This window comes from Cucumis sativus, chromosome 6 (genome assembly GCF_000004075.3).
Source record: "Cucumis sativus cultivar 9930 chromosome 6, Cucumber_9930_V3, whole genome shotgun sequence".
In the NCBI taxonomy this organism is placed as follows: domain Eukaryota; kingdom Viridiplantae; phylum Streptophyta; class Magnoliopsida; order Cucurbitales; family Cucurbitaceae; genus Cucumis; species Cucumis sativus.
The window spans coordinates 16,915,060-16,933,462 of record NC_026660.2 but is presented as its reverse complement, the minus strand read 5'-3'; the positions used below and the strand labels follow the sequence as shown (position 1 = coordinate 16,933,462).

Here is an 18,403-nt window from a genome sequence, read left to right as displayed (position 1 = left end):
GGATCCGTGCCGCAATGGTAGCGCGTCTGACTTCAGATCAGAAGGTTGCGTGTTCGATTCACGTCGGGTTCAATACCCATTTTTTTCATTAATTTGAACCTGAAATAACTAAATCAATATATATTCCTTGTTTGTGTTACCAAGAAAAAGAGGCCCAATTGCCCAATTCATTAATAAAAGTAATTAAATATCTTGGAGTTGGACATTGTTAAAATAAGGCACCAAATTTTAGTTACATCATTTGCCAACTTTTCATTTAATATATAACATGCCTACTTTTTTTTTTTTTTTTTTTAATCTTTTGTTTTGGAGGAAAAATCCAACAAAGAATCATCTCTTTGCTAATAATAAAGTTTGGTGCTTAAATGTGTTTATTTTGAAACCACTGATTATGATACTACTGTAAAATCTAGTTGGCTTTTATTTATTTATTTTTTACTTTATATTGATAAAAGAGATCAAGAGAGATAAGAGATTTAAACTTATATCTATTGGTGTTGTATATATATTTTTAGTTTCATATTTGTAACTTGCATTAATTATCAATAATAGCATTTTGTAGGTGTAGTTTGTGACCTTGCATTCATATGTTTTTCCTAACAAACCTACCCACCTTTACCTAATAGTGAATTAAAAGGTTCATTATTAAATGGAATATATACAAAAAAAATGCTGGAGTTGTTTCAATAAAAACTCTAAGCTCGTTATTATATCAATTCATTTCTACAATTTCATAACTTTTTCCATTTTGTGCTATTCTATCCACCACTTTTTGTTTGGTTAATTTGGATTCTTAGTTCAGATTTCATTAAAAAAAATCGTTATAAATCAATTATAATAGTATACAATTTATTAATTTAACAATTAATTTGAAGGAGGGTGTAAGTTGATAAGTTTATAAAGTTTAAGATCAAAATTAGTACAATAGATTTCAAAGTAGGATGGCATAAATCAATTTTTTTTTCTTTAAAGAGAAAATTGTGAAAACTCAATCAGCCCAATTTTGAGTAACGAAGTGGTTAAAGAGAGATGTTATGGCCCAATATAATAGAATTGGACTGTTCATATTTTGGGCCCATATGCATCAGCCCAGCCCAAGAAACGGGGAAAGTAGATGATTCCTGGTTTAATTACTTTAATAATTGCAAATGGTTAATTTTTGTTATAATATAATGAACGCATGATCCAGAAGGTCAATGTGTCGCGAGGTTGTCCAGCGGCCACGGCGGCAAGCTTAGAGACTCTCCTTCAACAAAGTTAAATTAACTAATCTATACTTTATATAACTCACCCATCTCCATTTTCCGATTACCCTCCATTTCCCGGCGAGAGCTCAGTCATAATCTGAGTGATGGAAACCAGGCTCTCCGCCGCTCTCGGCCTTCCCTCACCGGATGCCGTTTGTTATCCTTCTCTCTTCGAATTCCCCACTCTATTCTCCAACTTTGATTCATTTTTCGCCGGAAATAAACCCTCCAAAGATCGGAATCACTTCCCTCTTCCGTTTTCTTCATTATCCTTATCCACAGAGGAGCAAGTTTTCACCCCCAAATCCCCCAATTGGGTCAAACCCGTCTCTAAAAGCAACCCAAAAATCCAATCCCTTATGAAGAATTTGTCCGTCCTCGAACGGGCAGTCGTCGGCGCCGCTGGTGGTGCCATGGCCGGCGCCTTTACTTACGTGTGTCTTCTTCCACTTGACACCATTAAAACCAGGCTACAGACAAAAGGGGCTTCAGAGATTTACAAGAACACGTTCGACGCTGTCGTCAAGACCTTTCAATCCAGAGGGATTCTCGGCTTTTACAGCGGCATTTCGGCAGTAATCGTCGGTTCGGCGGCTTCTTCCGCCGTTTATTTTGGGACTTGTGAGTTTGGTAAGTCGATTTTGTCGAAATTTGATTATCCTTCTCTGCTTATTCCTCCAACTGCTGGGGCTATGGGAAATATCATCTCCTCAGCTGTAATGGTGCCGAAGGAATTAATTACTCAGAGAATGCAAGTTGGGGCTAAAGGGAGATCTTGGGAAGTTTTGCTTCAGATTTTAGAGAAAGATGGTATAATGGGTCTTTATGCTGGTTACTTTGCTACATTGCTTAGGAACTTACCTGCTGGGGTTTTGAGTTACTCTTCGTTTGAGTATTTGAAAGCTGCTGTTTTAAGCAAGACGAACAGTGACAAACTTGAACCAATTCAGAGTGTTTGTTGTGGAGCATTGGCAGGTGCTATATCGGCTACTCTTACAACACCTCTTGATGTTGTGAAGACAAGGTTGATGACTCAGGTTCATGGGGAGGCTGCAAACAAAGTTTCAGCTGTAATGTACAGTGGGGTGTCGGCTACAATTAAGCAAATATTGCAGGAAGAGGGGTGGATTGGATTAACCCGTGGGATGGGTCCTAGAGTTCTTCACAGTGCTTGCTTTGCTGCAATCGGCTACTTCGCTTTTGAGACTGCGAAACTTGCTATTTTGGATCATTATCTTAGACAGAAGGAGGCTTCAGAATTGGCTTCTGCTTCAACTTGATTCGCATTGTATCTCAGGTGACCACAAAAATGTCTTTACCCTTTTGGAGTGTTTATTGATTATGTGCAGTTTGTAATGTTTTCATTTAGGATAGAGGAACTGAAGATTGCTTAACCTGATAATAATCAATCAAGCTTCTCTTTTTTATCTTCTCCCTAAGCACTTGGAACGGTTGTAGAAAGGATGATCCGATCCTCCATTTCTTGATCTTAAATGGAGGTCTTCTAGGTCTTTAATTCAATCCCATTAAATTCAACAGGGTGAAGATCCTGATCCATCTTGGAAACCTCCAGCTGGAACTGATGCTCCCCCACTCTGTAATATCCAACATAAAACAAATGTGGTTGCTGTTTCTTAAACTAAAACCAGTTTTTGTACTTTGAGATATGTTGCTAAGGCTCTGAATAGGTTCTGAATAGGCTCCAGAGGAACTGTTCCTTGTGAGCTACCTTTCAATAGGCGATATGTATGTATCTGATGATTTCTCGATATGATTTCATGCCATAATCTTTTCTTGATATCTTTTTGTTAGAATGGCCTTTTTCCATTGATACATTAATTAGAAATCCATGAGCTCTGTGAAGTCAATAGTACACTCCAAGTTGAAGTATCTTTTAGTTATGTTAGGGGAAGAGAAGTGAACTCTGTTTGAAATCTTTTGTGAAAGTCGTGGGGTAGAGCATTTTATGGATTGTCCATCTTTCATGTTGGAAGTATGAATCTTAGTGGAAGGTGTTATTATCTTCATTTGACTGTCTCATTCTCCGATAGCCTGGATTTCTGGAAGAGTATAAATTGTGAATGTATGCTATTTTGGATACCGCCATAACAAATTGCGTTACTTTACTTTCCAAGTCAATAAGTGAAAACAGTGCTCAGTGTAAACCATTAAAGCCAAAACTTTGCTGCAGTAGAAATAGAGCTATACTAGAAGATAGCATTTTAGGATTGACGATCATTTTGTTCCCAGCCAAGAAAACCCCTGGATTGTAGTAATGTTACTTGGTCATCAACATTTTGAACTCCATGTTTCTGTTCTACTGCACAACACCTAGCTTTCTGCTTTTCTATCAATATAAGAACAAACCAATTCACTATTGAAATGTGATCATGTACATTCTTACAACTGCAGGAATGAACATTTAAAGCCCTTCAGGATAGTAGAGACTGCTAAGAAAGACCTGAAATGGACTTCTCAAAGGCAGCTAGTGAGGTAGGCGATAGGCAGTTTTAAGAGGTTTACTACGTACGGCAACAACTTTTCTCTCCCATGTGTATGTTGAAATAATTTTTCTTTTCATTGTCGGCTTAATTTTACTTACATAATTGTTGGTCGAGAGTTTCAAGTTTGAATCTTGGCAGATAATAAATAGTTTTGTGTATTCATTTACTAGGAAGTTGAGTTGATACAGAGAACAGTCTGTTTCACAGCAGAATGCGATTGATGTTGAATAATATAGTATATCCTTCTCTCATGAAGGTCCAAGTTGAATGAATGTTGCTAGCTATGGTTTGACCCTTGAAAAAAAAAAAGTCTGATCAGATCTCAGATTGTGATTGTGTCTTGCAGTAAGCCTTTACCCTCTTTTTATATTATCATGATAAATAAATAAATGAGGAAAAACATGGGTTTTTTCTTTTCTTTTCTTTTGTTGTATTTGACAGTGACCGAATTACTTTAATTTAATAGATTAGAATATAGAAAGATTCTTTAGGTGAATCTTGAGAGCCCCTCATATCTTTCATGCATAATATGTAATATGCAAATTCTTCACTCTTTTTTCTCTTGAAATATTTTTTTAAAAATACATTTTATATGTTATATATTTGTGATGAGAATGTAATGTATGGACATGTATGTATCTTAGGAGTATTATACTTTAATATTTAATGGAGCTCGTTTTGATGTGTCTTGCTATTGCTACTACGGTGGAGCTTACGAACATAAAAAAACGAAAAGAAGAGCCAGTCATTGACTACATCAATCGATTGAAAGCTCTAAGCATTGATTGCAAAGACGACTCACTGAACCGTCGACCGTAGAAATGTGCACCCAAAGCATGTACTAGGGACTTTTTTACATTGTGCAGGAAATAAAGCTCCACGCATTTGAAGAGTTAGCAACGATCGTTCCTACTAGAAGTGGGATCTGACGACGAAGTAAATGGTCGCTTGTTCTTAGTAGAAGTTGGATTGTTGACGGTAAAGCATAGCGAATGTACCTAATGTTCCTACTAAAAGTGGGATCTGATGACAAAGTAAATGTTCGATCTTTCCTAGTAGAAGTTGGATCGTTGACGGCGGAGTAGAAGGAAAGTGTCTAATTGTTTCTACTAGAAGTGTGATATGATGGAAAAGTAAATGTTCGATTGTTTCTAATTGAAGTTTGATTGTTGACGGGAAAGCAGAGTGAATGTGCTCGATCATTTCTTCTATGAGTGGGATCTGACATGAAAGTAAATGTTTGATCGTTCCTAGTAAAAGTTGTATCGCAAAATTTCTTTAGCTCCATCAGTTTCTTCAGTCATGTCATCCAAAAGTTTAGATTGAATCCAATTCTAAGCATAAATGAGTGCCTCTACAGTTTGGGGAGTTAATGGACTTCAAAAAGAATCTAACACCAGTTCTTCGGTGCTAAAGACTGATTTAGATGATACGGTTGATATAGCAAATCTAAGTATTCATCTTTTATACAAGTCTCTAGATAACAAGCTACCTCTGTTTTAGCATCATCTAGATCGGGTTTATTGCTTTGTTTAAATCTATCATGAATAGTTACACGTTCCTTATAAGATTCACTATATGAGATATAAGATAGTTGACTTTGACTTTGAAAGCCAAATCAGCTGAAAGATTTAGATGATTGTGTTTGTGAATATTTTTCTTTTGACATTGACATTCTCTTATAATAATCATCACACAATTGATAAAATACTTCTTCAACCTTATTCGTCCATTTCTTTTTGTACAATCTTTCTCCAAAAATTCATTAAAACAATAGTTCACATAAATCATTGTGTACTAATTAAGGTAAAAAACTACATAAACATATAATAATAAATTGGTTTTCTCACTCGTAGTTATACCCCAATACTTGTTGAACTTTGTCTGCATGCTTAATGTCATTTGACTCAATAATGCATTATCGTACAATGAGTATTCAAGAATTATTTTTTGGATCTAACAAAGTTCGTGATGAAATATGTTTGAAGTCACAAACATAGATATAGAAAACTTTAATTACAAACACTTTTGCATTATTCCAATCTTCAGCAGTAGGAATATCATCCTTTAGTAAATAACTAAGGTCATGTTCCTCTAATCTTTCAAATGTTTTTTTGACACTTAATTGCTCCATCCAACATAGTAAAAGTTGAATTTCATCGTGTTGGAACATCCATTTAGAAAGACAATTTTTTGTTGACATCTTATCTTCTTTAGCAAAATCTTTAAATATTTGCAATCTTGCAGGAGATGACCTAACATATTCACTTGCATCAATCATTTCTAATTCGAATGATATAGACATGCAAATATTTTAAAGCATCAGTAACAATTAAACTAAGGATATGAGCATAACATCTATCTTGAATAAATTCACCATCCAACACCAATCCATTTATGCCTCTAAACTTTTTAACCAAATATGAAATGACTACATCATTTGAACTCGCATTATCAACTGTTAGAGTAAATAGCATGTCAATGTATCAGCTTTCTAAGCACTTTTCAATGACTCTACCTATTGTTTCTCCTTTATGATTAATTATTTGACAAAAGTACAAAATTCTTTTGTGCAAGTTCTAATCATCAACAATGAAATGAGTTGTTATAACCATATAATTAATATTATGCAAAGAAGTTCATGTATCAGTTGTTAAACAAACTTTTTAGTCACTTCGAGTTAATGTACTTTTTAACTTTTTTTTTTGTTCCTCATATACATTTGAAAACAATCATTTACAACGGTTACTCTTGATGGAATCACAAACTTTGGATTTAATGTGCGACAAAATTGATGTAATAATTCATTTCTTTTCCTCACATCGTAGTTCTACTTAGGGATGTTCAAATAACCCGACAACCGGAACAACCATGACTACCCAACCTAAATTGATGAAATAATTATTTTCTTTTTCTCCACGTCTACTATTGTTTAGTCTTCAACAAATACAACATCTTGACTTCTTATGAGTTTTTTCTTAATTGGATCATATAATCTATAAGCAAACTCATCTTGGCCATAGTTGAGGAAACATACATGATTTAGTTTTGCATCAAGCTTTGATCTCTCATCTTTAGGTATATGAACAAAAGCTTTACAGCCAAAAGACATGTAGATGATTGTAAGATATATCCTTATCTGACCATATTCTGTTTGGAACTTTTGATCTTAATGAAACACATGGCGTGAGATTCAAAACATGTACAACTATATTTAATGCTTCCCCCAAAATGATTGTGGCAACCGTGACTCATATAATAAGCATCTCACTTTCTCAACCAATGTTCTGTTCAATCTTTCGGCTATCCCATTTAATTGTAGGATTTTAGGAGGTGTCTTTTGATGTTGAATGTCATGATTTCTGCCATATTCATCAAAAGGTTCACAATACTCACCTCCATTATCAATTCTAATGCACTTAATCTTTTCACCAATTTCTCTATAAAAAAACATGAAATTGTTTAAATGCTTGCAACACTTGATCTTTAATCTTCAAGACGTAAACCCATATTTTTCTTGAATAATCATCAATATATATCACAAAATATGATGCACCCCCAAGTGACTTTGTTTTCATGGGACCACACACATCAGAATGTACCAACTCTAGTACATTTCGCTTTCTTGAATGATAAGATGATTTAAAGGTAACCCTTGTTTGCTTTCCTGCCAAACAATGAGGACATCGTTTTAGAGGTACGAGCACTCTTTAAATCAGGAAGATGATATTTCTTGGTTAAAATCTTTAAACCCTTCTCACTCATATGACTAAGTCTCTTATTCCATAGTTCAACATTCACTTCATCATTTACTTTATTTATATTAGAATCCATGATTTTAGCATCCATGTAGTATATTGAAAAAAATTTATGTCCATTTGCTACGGTAGAACCTTTAGTAAGCTTCCATATGCCATTATTGAAGGTATTGCAGAAACCTTCGTCATCAAACTTACTTGTAGAAATCAAGTTCATACGAATATCATAAATATATTTCAGATTTTTCAAAACCAGCCTATAACCATTTCTGTTCTTTAAGTATACATCTCCGATACAACTGCATTTGCTGATCCATCATTGTCCATCCTAACATTGCCAAAACCACCAAGAGTATAGGATGCAAAAAATTCCCTATTAGAAGTAGCATAAACTAAAATACCATTACCAATCACTCAACTGTTCTATTATGTGGTAAGATTTACAACATCACCATCAGACAAGATGAAAACATCTTAAGTGGCTACAATGATTGTGTATGCACCAACGTCATTGTCATTCTTGTTTTTCTTGCCCTTATGATTTTTACTGTCTCTTTTCATTTTCCATAATACTTCTTTATATGCCCTTTTTCATGGCAATAGTGACACTCAAGATTTGCAAACTGATCACTCCTGCATTTGCTTTTGTTATTACCTCTCGAACCTTTACTTTTACTCCTCTCTCTCTTTTTAGTAACTAGAACATCTGGCTGTGAAGAATTTTCTGAGACTTTCTTCTCATCTTCTCTTTCAACACGCTACTTTATACTAAGTCCATACTTAGTACACCATTTGGAGCTAAGTTCGATAAGGAAGTTCTAAATATTTTTCACGAGTCTGACAATGTACCAAGAACCATAACCCATATATCTCATCCTTAAACTTGACATTCATCCTAGATAACTTATTCAAAATATCTTGGAATGTATTCAAGTGATAAAACATAGGCGCTCCATCTTGATACTTGAACTTCATCACCTGTTTAATCAGAAACATTTTATTATTACAAGTTTTAAGGGCACATAGAGATTCAATCTTATTCCACATAGTTCGTGCATGAGTTTCTTCACAAATATGGTTTAGAAAATTATCTTCTACCCATAACCTCGTAAACCCAACACTTTCTTATAATATAATTCACTTTCTATATCAGTTTTTTCGTTAGGCTTCTTATCAGAAAAAACTGGCCGAAGGTGCAAGTGATCTTTTACATACAATATATCTCCCATTTTTCTTTTTCATACTTGATAATTTGACTCATTAAGACTAACCATCTTATCTGAACTAGTATCCATATTCAACACCAGGCAATTTCAATTAAATCACAATTAATTAACTTGGCTCTGATACCACTTTGTTGGGATAAACACCTTTAACTTGGATCAATTATCCCACTCTTGTGTGAATATGTTAGCATACTCGTCAACAATAATAACAAAAATAATTAAAATATTGACATAATGAATTTCACGTGGAAAAACTCTCTCAATGTGATGAGTAAAAAACCACGGAGCAAAGTCAAAATCTACAGTATAATCTTTAATGGGTACAACTAGAAGCAAATATCTCGAGAATAGTAATCCTGACAACAAACGACAATAACAATGAAAAAAAATAGAAAGATCTCATAATATGTGGTAGCTAACTGTCTACCTGAATATAGATAGCTCCAAACGAAATCTCCATAGTTTAGAATGAAGACCCTCGTGCCAAGAACATAGTGTCAAAATTTCATCTTGATCAGATCACGAGTCAATCCCAAATGGGTGAAGAATGGAACTGCATGAAATTTTCTTTTTCTATTTTGGGTTAGGTTGAGTTGAATTTTTTTTATGTTTTCTTGGAATTGAGTTGAGTTCTGGTTATATTTTAAAAAAATTGGGTTGATTAAACTAAACGAGTATTTATAATATTATTAAAATATAATAAATATTTTAATTCTTACTTATTATTGTGAATTTTATAATAGATACGTTTTATAAAATTTTAGTTATTAGAGAAATTTAAGTGTTGTAATCAAATAAATAATATAGTTGAAAGAAAGAAAATAAAAGAAACAAATAATGGGATTGTGAATTTGAGTGACCCCAACAAAAAATCTCCCCTTCTTCTATACTATGAAACATGAAGTGATGAATTTCCCGCTCTTAGTGGCGGTGGGCGGCGGACGGCGGACGGCGGACATTTGTTGTATTATTTAAACAGTTCTTTGTTTCCGTCACAAACCACTGCGTAACAACTTCGCATTCCAAAACCCAATTCCTGTTCTTCCTATTTTACAATGTCAATGAACTTATCTCTTCCGATCATCATCTTGATCTTCTTCTTGTTTCTCTCCCATTTCCCCTTTCTTTCCCTTTCTTTTCTCCTTAATCAGAACATCACCCTCTCCGGTGATGCCCATCTCAGAAACAACGCCATTTTTCTCACTCAAGAACGCGACTGCCTTTCCCTTTCTCCAAACTCCTCTTCCTCTGCCTCCGGCTTCGGCTCTGCCGTCTACGTCAATCCCGTTCGCTTTCTTGATTCCTCCACCAATTCTTCTGCTTCTTTCTCCTCTCGTTTCTCCCTCTCCATCCTCCCCACCCCTCTCTGTTCTTTCCCCGATGGTTTCGCCTTCCTCATTGCCTCCGATCCCGAATCTTTTACCCTCTCCAACAGCCATATACCCCTTCCCAACCCCTCTCATAGCTCCCCTTTCTCCTTCATCGCTGTCGAATTCGATACCAACTTCGACTCTAATCTTGGCGACATTAATGACAACCATCTCGGTCTCAATGTCAATTCGCCCACCTCTTTGACCTCTGTGGATTTTCGATCTCATGGCATTGTTCTCAAAAATGGCAGAAAGATTACTGCTTGGATTGAGTATCGAGATGACTCCAAAACGATTCGGGTTTGGGTTGGTTATTCGCAAACGAGACCTGTGAATCCTCTTTTAGCTGCACCGATGGATCTTTCTAAGCAATTTAAGGAGTTTATGTATGTGGGATTCTCTGCTTCCAATGGGCAGGGCTCTGCTCTTTTCATTGTTGATCGTTGGCAGTTCCGAACTTTCGGGTTGCTTCCTTCTTTGAGTCCTGTTGATACCATTAATGAAGGAGCTGGTTGTTTTATGTGTTCGTCGGAGGATTTGAATTCTGATAACAGTCGTTTTGTTGATGCTAGTGAACGGAGGAAGAAGAGTGGCGAAATGAGTCTTGTATTTGGAGGTTTGGCTGCATTTGCTTGTTCTGGTGCTTTAATACTTGGTTTTGTTAGTTATACTTTGATAAAGAAGTTGAGAAGTAGAGTGTGTAGAGGAAGAGAGATTGATAGAACTTGTCTTGTTAAGATGAATAGAATTCCTACAAGATTGTCTCTTGGCGAAATAAAGTTAGCTACAATGGGGTTTAATCAAAACAGAGTTGTTGGGGAAGGTGGTTCTGCTACTGTTTACAAAGGTTCTCTTCCTTCAGGTGTAGAAGTGGCTGTTAAACGTTTCGAGCAAGGTATGGCGAATAACCGTCTACCCAATCCTTTCGCAACGGAGTTTGCAACGATGGTGGGATGTTTACGACACAAGAATTTAGTTCAGCTTCATGGATGGTGTTGTGAAGCAAATGAATTAGTGCTTGTTTATGAGTACTTAGCCAATGGAAGCCTTGCCAAACTTCTTCACGAGACGTCTCCCAATTCACAATTTGTAATTCCATGGAAGAAAAGGGTTTCCATAGTTCTTGGAGTTGCTTCTGCATTGACATATCTTCATGAAGAATGTGAGAGACAAATTATACACAGAGATGTCAAAACTTGCAACATTCTGCTTGATGCAGACTTGAACGCGAAACTCGGTGATTTCGGTTTAGCAGAAGTGTACGAACACAGTTCGTTGACAAGAATAGCAACCATTCCAGCTGGAACAATGGGTATCTGGCACCCGAATACCTTTACTACGGCGTTCCCACCGTGAAAACCGATGTTTACAGCTTTGGTGTGGTGATCCTGGAAGTTGCATCGGGTAAGAGGCCCGTAGATGAAGGCGGGATGGTGCTTGTGGATTGGATTTGGGTTCTATGGGAGTGAGGAGCCTGATAGAAGCAGCTGATCCAAGGCTGATGGGAAATTACGATGTGGTAGAAATGGAGAGAATGTTAATGGTGGGACTTTTTTGTGTACATCCAAATAATGAGAAGAGGCCAACTGTGAAAGAAGCAGTAAGAATTCTGAGAGGGGAAGCACCACTTCCGGTACTGCCATTAAGAAAACCAATGGTGGGTATTAGGCCTATTTTATCTGATGATTTTGAAGACTTAGAGAATCCTTGTTCGGATTATATCGCTTTCGAGGAACCGGCGTGGATGACTCCCAAAAGTGAGTTTGGTTAGCTGCTCCGACGTCGGGGAGATTGCAATGACTGAGTTCAAATGTTGGAAATGAAGAAGCTGCAGTTACGAGGTTTAGGTTTGTGTGGTCAATGTTTAATAATAATAAAAAATAGGAATTTGTTTGTTATTAGAATGATATGGTTTCAGAGATGAATATGGTTTCAGAGATGAATATGGTTTCAGAGATGAATATGATGTTAGATTTGTTGTAGGCACCAAATTTAGAACTGAATTTATTCATGAAATATTAGAAAGAAAACAATATCACAACCATTAGAAGTAGTCAAACTCCCTTCTCTTTCTTTTCTCTCTTCTGTCTCTTTGCTTTTACTTTAGAAATGAAAGAAAAAGAAAGAAAGGTATAAATAATTAAGGGTAAGATATGTAGGCGTCATGACTGCGTCTCCATGACTTAGTTATGCAAAAATTTTTTAGTCTTCAAAAGTCAAGCAATGGTGCAATTTGGAGTGATTCATCTTTTTTCTTTCACCCTTTTTCTATGTTTTGAAAATATTGAACAACTCCCCCACTCCCACTCTCACTTTAAAGCATACAAAAAGAAAGAAAGAAAGAAAGAAAGAAAGAGGGAGGGACCAAAATCTAATTCCATCATTATGCGTAACTTTATAGACTTTGCATCATATTCTAAATTTTAATTCAATATTCTAATTATTGTGGAAATACTATGTCTCTCTTTTTCTTTTTACCTTTTCACCTAAAACCCCCCTTTTCTCATTTTCTAGAAACAACCAAAGCTTTCTTCCCAACTTTCTCTTCTTACCTCCAAATGATTTTGAACCACTTTTCTTATTTTCAATTTATCTAATATTTAAATTTACCTTTTTAAATACAATTAAGTTATTTTGTGAAAATTTATCATTTTAAACCTTATTCGGGGATCATTTCGATTTTCACTTTTTAAAATTAATCAAAGTTCCCTATTTTCATTCAATTCTTTGTATCTTATTTATTATAGCCAAATTTCAAAATCAAAAACAAATTTTCTAAAACTGTTTTTTTCTTGTTAACAAAATTTAGCTTGTTTTTTAAAACAATGGTAAAAAAAAAAAAATAAAATAAAGGGTAATCGTAAATTTGTAATATGGATATTATATTAGTTATGTTTGTAATTTTCGTAGAATGTTCCTATATATGATAATATTTTAAATTTAATTGTCATATTTGTAAATTTTTTAATAAAAAAAATATTTATAAATTTAATTTAAAATAAAGTAAGCATCAAAGACGGGTCATAAATAAATTAACATGTAACTTCTTTTCAATTTAATAATGTCGTTTTTTTCCTCATATATACTTAGTTGGTAACTAGGAAGTAATTCATTCATCTTAAATAACCAAAGAAAAATCAAATTAAATTTCTAATAATGCAGTTGTTAATTTATATATATATATATATATACTCACACTTGTGGATAAATTAAAATGTTATTACTATTAATCAAAGACTAATTTTGAAAACAAATCATAGTTTATGCCAAAAGATAATGCTGCTCTTTTGACTTTGTGTTTTTAATTGCTAGCTCTTTGCTTGGCACTCATTTTACAAATTGTTTTTTTTTTCTTTCTTTTAAAAGAATTTATCTTTTCAAGAAATTATTATTTTCTCCTTATCGAAGCCCCGAAAATAAATATAAGCATCAAATTATAAATCAATAATAAAAAAAAATAATGACAATGACAATGAGATTCTTTTTTATATTATTTACTTGAAATCACTTGAATATTATTGACAACTGTTATATTAATCGTGTTTACTTTACTTACATAAACAATAATATAATTACACACATTATATTTACCCCATAAATCTTTTGCACGTCTTTAATCAATTAAAAACACATCATCTAATTAATAAAATAAAGACATGAAGAACTATTTATTTTTATTTAAAATCTGCCAAATTTTTATCTTAGCGGGCATTTAAAAAGATCCATTAGTACTAAAAGATCAAATAGCAAACCAATTAAAGGAAAAGGTAATCAACAATTTTAATCAAATGACCAATTATTAGTAAGAAATAGTAATTGTGTCAAATCCGTGAGCTAAGTTTCATATAAATAATATGGGTTAATAAGCAAGAAAATGTATAGAATTAGAGAGAATTGATCATAAGAGAGTTGGTTTAATATGGTGGTATTATTATGAGAGCAATTTTTGGATATATACACCAAGTCCAAGAATGTTTGAATTGGTACAGAATGTGCAAGAATTATTGAGTAATTAAGAGAAAATTAATTAGTAGTAATTGAAGAAAAGATGGAATTAGTTAGGGTTTACAAAATTTGGGTCTATAGTAAAGAGGGGGTAGAGGAGTCTTGAAAATGGGAGGAAGAGGATACAACATTGATTCAGGATATACGAATGGTTCTAAATTCGAGTTTGAACTTGAACTTGAATTTGAACTTGATAATCCTCCATTATTATTGTTATTGGGATCAATAAAAGAGGATTCAAGAAAAGGGTAAGCTACCATTCCCGTTGCCGCCTCTTCCCAGCCGCCGTAATCGTGAATACTCAATTCTCCTTCTGACGTCGAGGGTGCCAGCGGCGTCGATGTGAAATCGTTTGGAGAAACAGGCGGGAGAGAAATGGGGGTTGGTGAGAGTATCCCCATAGGCACATATTCATCCCGCGGGGTATTGGAGGAAGACGAAGGGTGGTCCGTGATGGATCCACCCGATGATCCGCTGCCGAAGAGGAGTTGTTCGACCATATATCCGAAACCATCGGGTTCTTCCACTTCAATCGTCTTGGCTCTGGTGGCCCTCGGCGGCTGTGGCGGCGTCTTCAATTTTCGCTTTCTGGACTTTGGTGAATTCAACATCCTTATCTGTCTAATTTCTTCCAATTTCCAACTTTCTCATTCTTTATAATATAATTGTAATACCATCACTTGTGCATTCCTTTACCTTTCAACATTTTCTAAATAATATTATTATTATTTTCTTCATTTTCATACTTTTATTTCACCTAAGTTTAATTTTCATGTGAACAACTTAATTATTATCGGCATCTATATTTATATAAAAAAAAAATCGATAAAAAAAAAAATGCAATTTTCTAAGTAGATTTTATTTGGTATTTTTATAAAAGTAATAATATTTTTACTTGTAAGTTTTGTGTTTAATTAGTTTGTTGTTGGATATGTATTTATCCATATTCTTTTGTCAATTATCTTTTAATTTATTTGAGTATTAAAATTTGAATATTTAAATTTGGACAAAAAAAAATACACATGTCAAATTTTATGATCATTAAACTATGCTTATATTGGCTATTGGTCATTAAAGTTAATTAACTTTCAAATTATTAGTATAAACAATTATGATGTAGAATTCAAAGTTAATTAAATTAACTCAGTTAACTATTTCATTATAGTTAATTTAATTCCCTTCTGAAGCCAACTATCCTTGTGTGAGGTTCAAATTTCAAATTTGAAACAAGATCAGAATGGGAGTTTTTGTCCCTTTTAATAAAAACTTGTATATGAATGAAATAGAATTTAATATTTAAAATTTAGAAACTAAATTAATAGCTTTTTTACTGTACATGTTTTGGTTCTTATCGTGGTTATGATAATAAAGGTTGTAGGTTCAAATTTTCGTTAGAATAACTTAAATAAAAAAGTTTTAAATAAAGAAGTTAAAATGAACATGTTAAAATGAACATAATTCAATTGATATAAAATTAGAGATTTGATTCTCCTCTCTTTACATTATCAAAATTAAAAAAAATGATGAAATAACATAAGTAACGAAAACTTAGACATGTATGAACAACACTTAGATGCATCTGTCTTCGTACTTTTGTCAACACACAAAAAGAATTTAAATAACTTTATTATGAATTTTGTTGTGCAAATTTCTTTTTATTTTATTTATTTATTCGAATTATTATTATACAAAACTTTATAAGGGTTAGAATTTTAATTTATAAAAAAATCCCCTCCTTCCCAAATCTTAGAAGATTCAATCTTTTTTGGGATTTTAGAAGATTGGGTCATTTTACTTGCTGGTTGACCTAAACTACAACTTGGGGCCACCGGGTATATAGCTATATTTTGTAAATTGTTTCAGAATGGTTCATTTTTCTCAACAAAATAATATATTATAATTTAAAATTTTTTATAAAATAAATATTAATTTAAATTTAAATGTAAATATCATGTTAAAAGTAATAATAATTGCCCTATAACAAACATATACCTCCATTTTAAATGTATATAACAAAAAGAACAAAAATGTAAATTGTGGATGTTGGGAATTTGGAAAACCATGTTGCTGGAGGGTATAAAACTCTCATGGATGCCCTTTGTTTAGGTATCCAAAACTCATTGGATGCCATCACCTAGGATGTTCATGAATGTTTGGATGTCAGGGGATCTTGCTACTTCAAAACAAACCCGATACACCAAATGTGAAACAAATGACTCCTAAGATTCTTCATTATTTATACACCAAGTAGCTAATGATATGTAACTCATGTTGGTGTGATCATACCAAGACACTAATGTATTTGATTCCACAAATACTTCGAATATATTTGGGGGAGGGAGGAAAAGATTCCATGAATACTTTGAATGCATTTGGGGGAAGAAAAGAGTTACCGAAAAAAGGATTATGACAAGAGTTATATGTGTTTGAGGTTGGTAGTGTTATTATAGTATGTGTTTGGGGGACGGATTATGATAGTATGTTATGATAATATGTGTTTGGAGGAAAGATATTATTGTTGTAGTATTATGATATGCATTTGGGGGAAGAGTTATTGATTGTAGTGTTATTATAATGTGTTTGGGAAAGAGTTATGTGTGTAGTATTATGATAAGATGAAAGTGTAGTATTATGGTAAGATGAAAGTGGAAAATTTGTAGGGTTTTGAGAAGATGGAGTAGAGAAATTTGTAGGATTTTGAGAAAATGAAGTAAGGAAAATTTGTAAGGTTATGAGAAGATGAAGTAGGGAAATTTGTAAGATTATTTAACTTTAATTCCCAATTTTGCAAATCCTTGACTTAAACCTTTCCTAATCCCTTAAATCCCCACTCCAAACACACCCTTCATAGTTAAGGATGTCTTACCAACTACACATTGCATAAATATGAGCATGTAGATTCCTTTATTTCTCATATGTCACTGTTCCTTACTCCCACATCTTTGCAAGTTCCTTTATTTCTCACATGTCACTTCCTCTTTTCACTATCTCTAACTCCCACATCTCTTCTATGTCACTATTTTTCACTCCTGATTATAATAACACTTTTTATAGTGATAAAAAAAAAAAAAGGAAAAGAAACAAGTAAAAATATGCAAAAAAAAAAATATTGTACTCATCCTTAAACATCAAGGAAAGTGATCCTTCGGTAGGCACTCTTTAATCTTGTAGTCTTTTCTTTTTCTCCTTCGTCTCCAACCATTACTTGTGTGATCTACTCAATTAAAATCAAACCAGGGTGAATAAAATTTAGGGTTTGCAGGTAAGAAAGAGAGAAAGAAAGGTGTGCAGGAATTAAAAGAAAGGAGAGAGAATTAAAAACCATAAAGAAACTTTAGGGTTTGCAGATAGCAAAGAGAGAAAGGAAGGCGTGTGCAGGAATTAAAAGAAAGGAGAGAGAAAAGAAAGGAGATACCTGCAACCAAGAAGAAGAGACGGCTTCATCTCCTCCAAGTTCTTCATTGCAAGGTGTCTTTACCCGTTTAGGCCACTAAGTGTGAGATTTAGGAAGAGTCGTTGAAGTCCAATTGGTTTAGATTTATTATGAGATTTACTACAGATTTTATTGATATTTGTTGTATATTCTCCTAAAATACAGCGCTTAAAATTGAGATCCTAAATTTAATTACCTAATATATTTCTATTATCATTACTTTCTCAAACAAAACTTAAAAAAAAAAAAAAAAAAAAAGTTATGATTTTAATAGATATAACTTTCAAAAGCATATGGATATAGATAATTATTTTTTCTTGGTTTTATCTATTATATGGAAATGGTGAAATTAATAACAAAAGAACATAGTCAAAGAAGAGAAAAATGGAATTAATTGTTGGGAGGAAAATGATTGGGTGGGTAAAACTGGGGAGTACTGTTGAAACGCGGCGGAATTTCCGTATTCAGCGTACGAAATGGCGACGGCGGAACTTTGAAGTTGGGAGCGGATGGTGGGGGGAGCGACGGAGGATTAAGAAGAGAGTATAAGGGTAATGCCGGGGGCGGAGTAAAATCATTGGGAGGGGGTGAGAGGTGAAGGCGGCGTTGGTGACAATTACAGGGGTATATAGGTGGGGGATGATTGGGGTCGCCAGTGAGGAGTTGGACGATGTAGGTGAAGTCTACGGAAGTTTTTACATTAATGATCTTCGGGTCCATCTCGTACTTGTATCTTATGACGGGTGCCAGTGGCGGCTTCTTGATAGTTTGGGAATCCTTAGAGATTTGAAGTACTTGTTTTCTTCCTTCCCTCCCAGGATAACTCATTATTAATTATTTCTTTCTCTAACTTTAATTTC

General features: G+C 33.9%; 2 protein-coding genes and 1 non-coding gene across 4 annotated transcripts; all 3 read left to right on the top strand.

Annotated features, from left to right (window-relative positions):
• Nucleotides 1–72, top strand: TRNASTOP-UCA. The gene has a single exon. It is a non-coding gene; the product is annotated as a tRNA-Sec (tRNA).
• A 1,119-nt stretch (nt 73–1,191) lies between these two features.
• LOC116404632 (protein MITOFERRINLIKE 1, chloroplastic-like) lies at nt 1,192–4,173 on the top strand. Of its 2 annotated transcripts, none has more exons than XM_031887756.1 (2): nt 1,192–2,544; nt 2,787–3,274. In XM_031887756.1, exon 1 carries the CDS (start codon nt 1,352–1,354, stop codon nt 2,525–2,527), a length of 1,176 nt encoding a protein of 391 aa, XP_031743616.1. In that variant the 5' UTR covers nt 1,192–1,351; the 3' UTR covers nt 2,528–2,544; nt 2,787–3,274. The 2 variants fall into 2 exon arrangements, with proteins under 2 accessions (XP_031743616.1, XP_031743615.1); XM_031887755.1 differs by lacking the exon at nt 2,787–3,274 and adding an exon at nt 3,660–4,173 and having other exon boundaries at nt 1,195–2,544.
• A 5,544-nt stretch (nt 4,174–9,717) lies between these two features.
• On the top strand, nt 9,718–12,184 carry LOC101206470 (L-type lectin-domain containing receptor kinase S.6). The gene is given in 3 exon segments (XM_011659000.2): nt 9,718–11,411; nt 11,414–11,569; nt 11,572–12,184. Coding segments are annotated over 3 exon segments (2,082 nt in total). The 5' UTR covers nt 9,718–9,790; the 3' UTR covers nt 11,877–12,184.
• The last annotated feature ends 6,219 nt before the right edge of the window (nt 12,185–18,403 follow it).

Coding starts and splice junctions, on each gene's coding strand:
- LOC116404632 (XM_031887755.1), top strand. CDS start 1,352: ATGGAAACCAGGCTCTCCGCCGCTCTCGGCCTTCCCTCACCGGATGCC.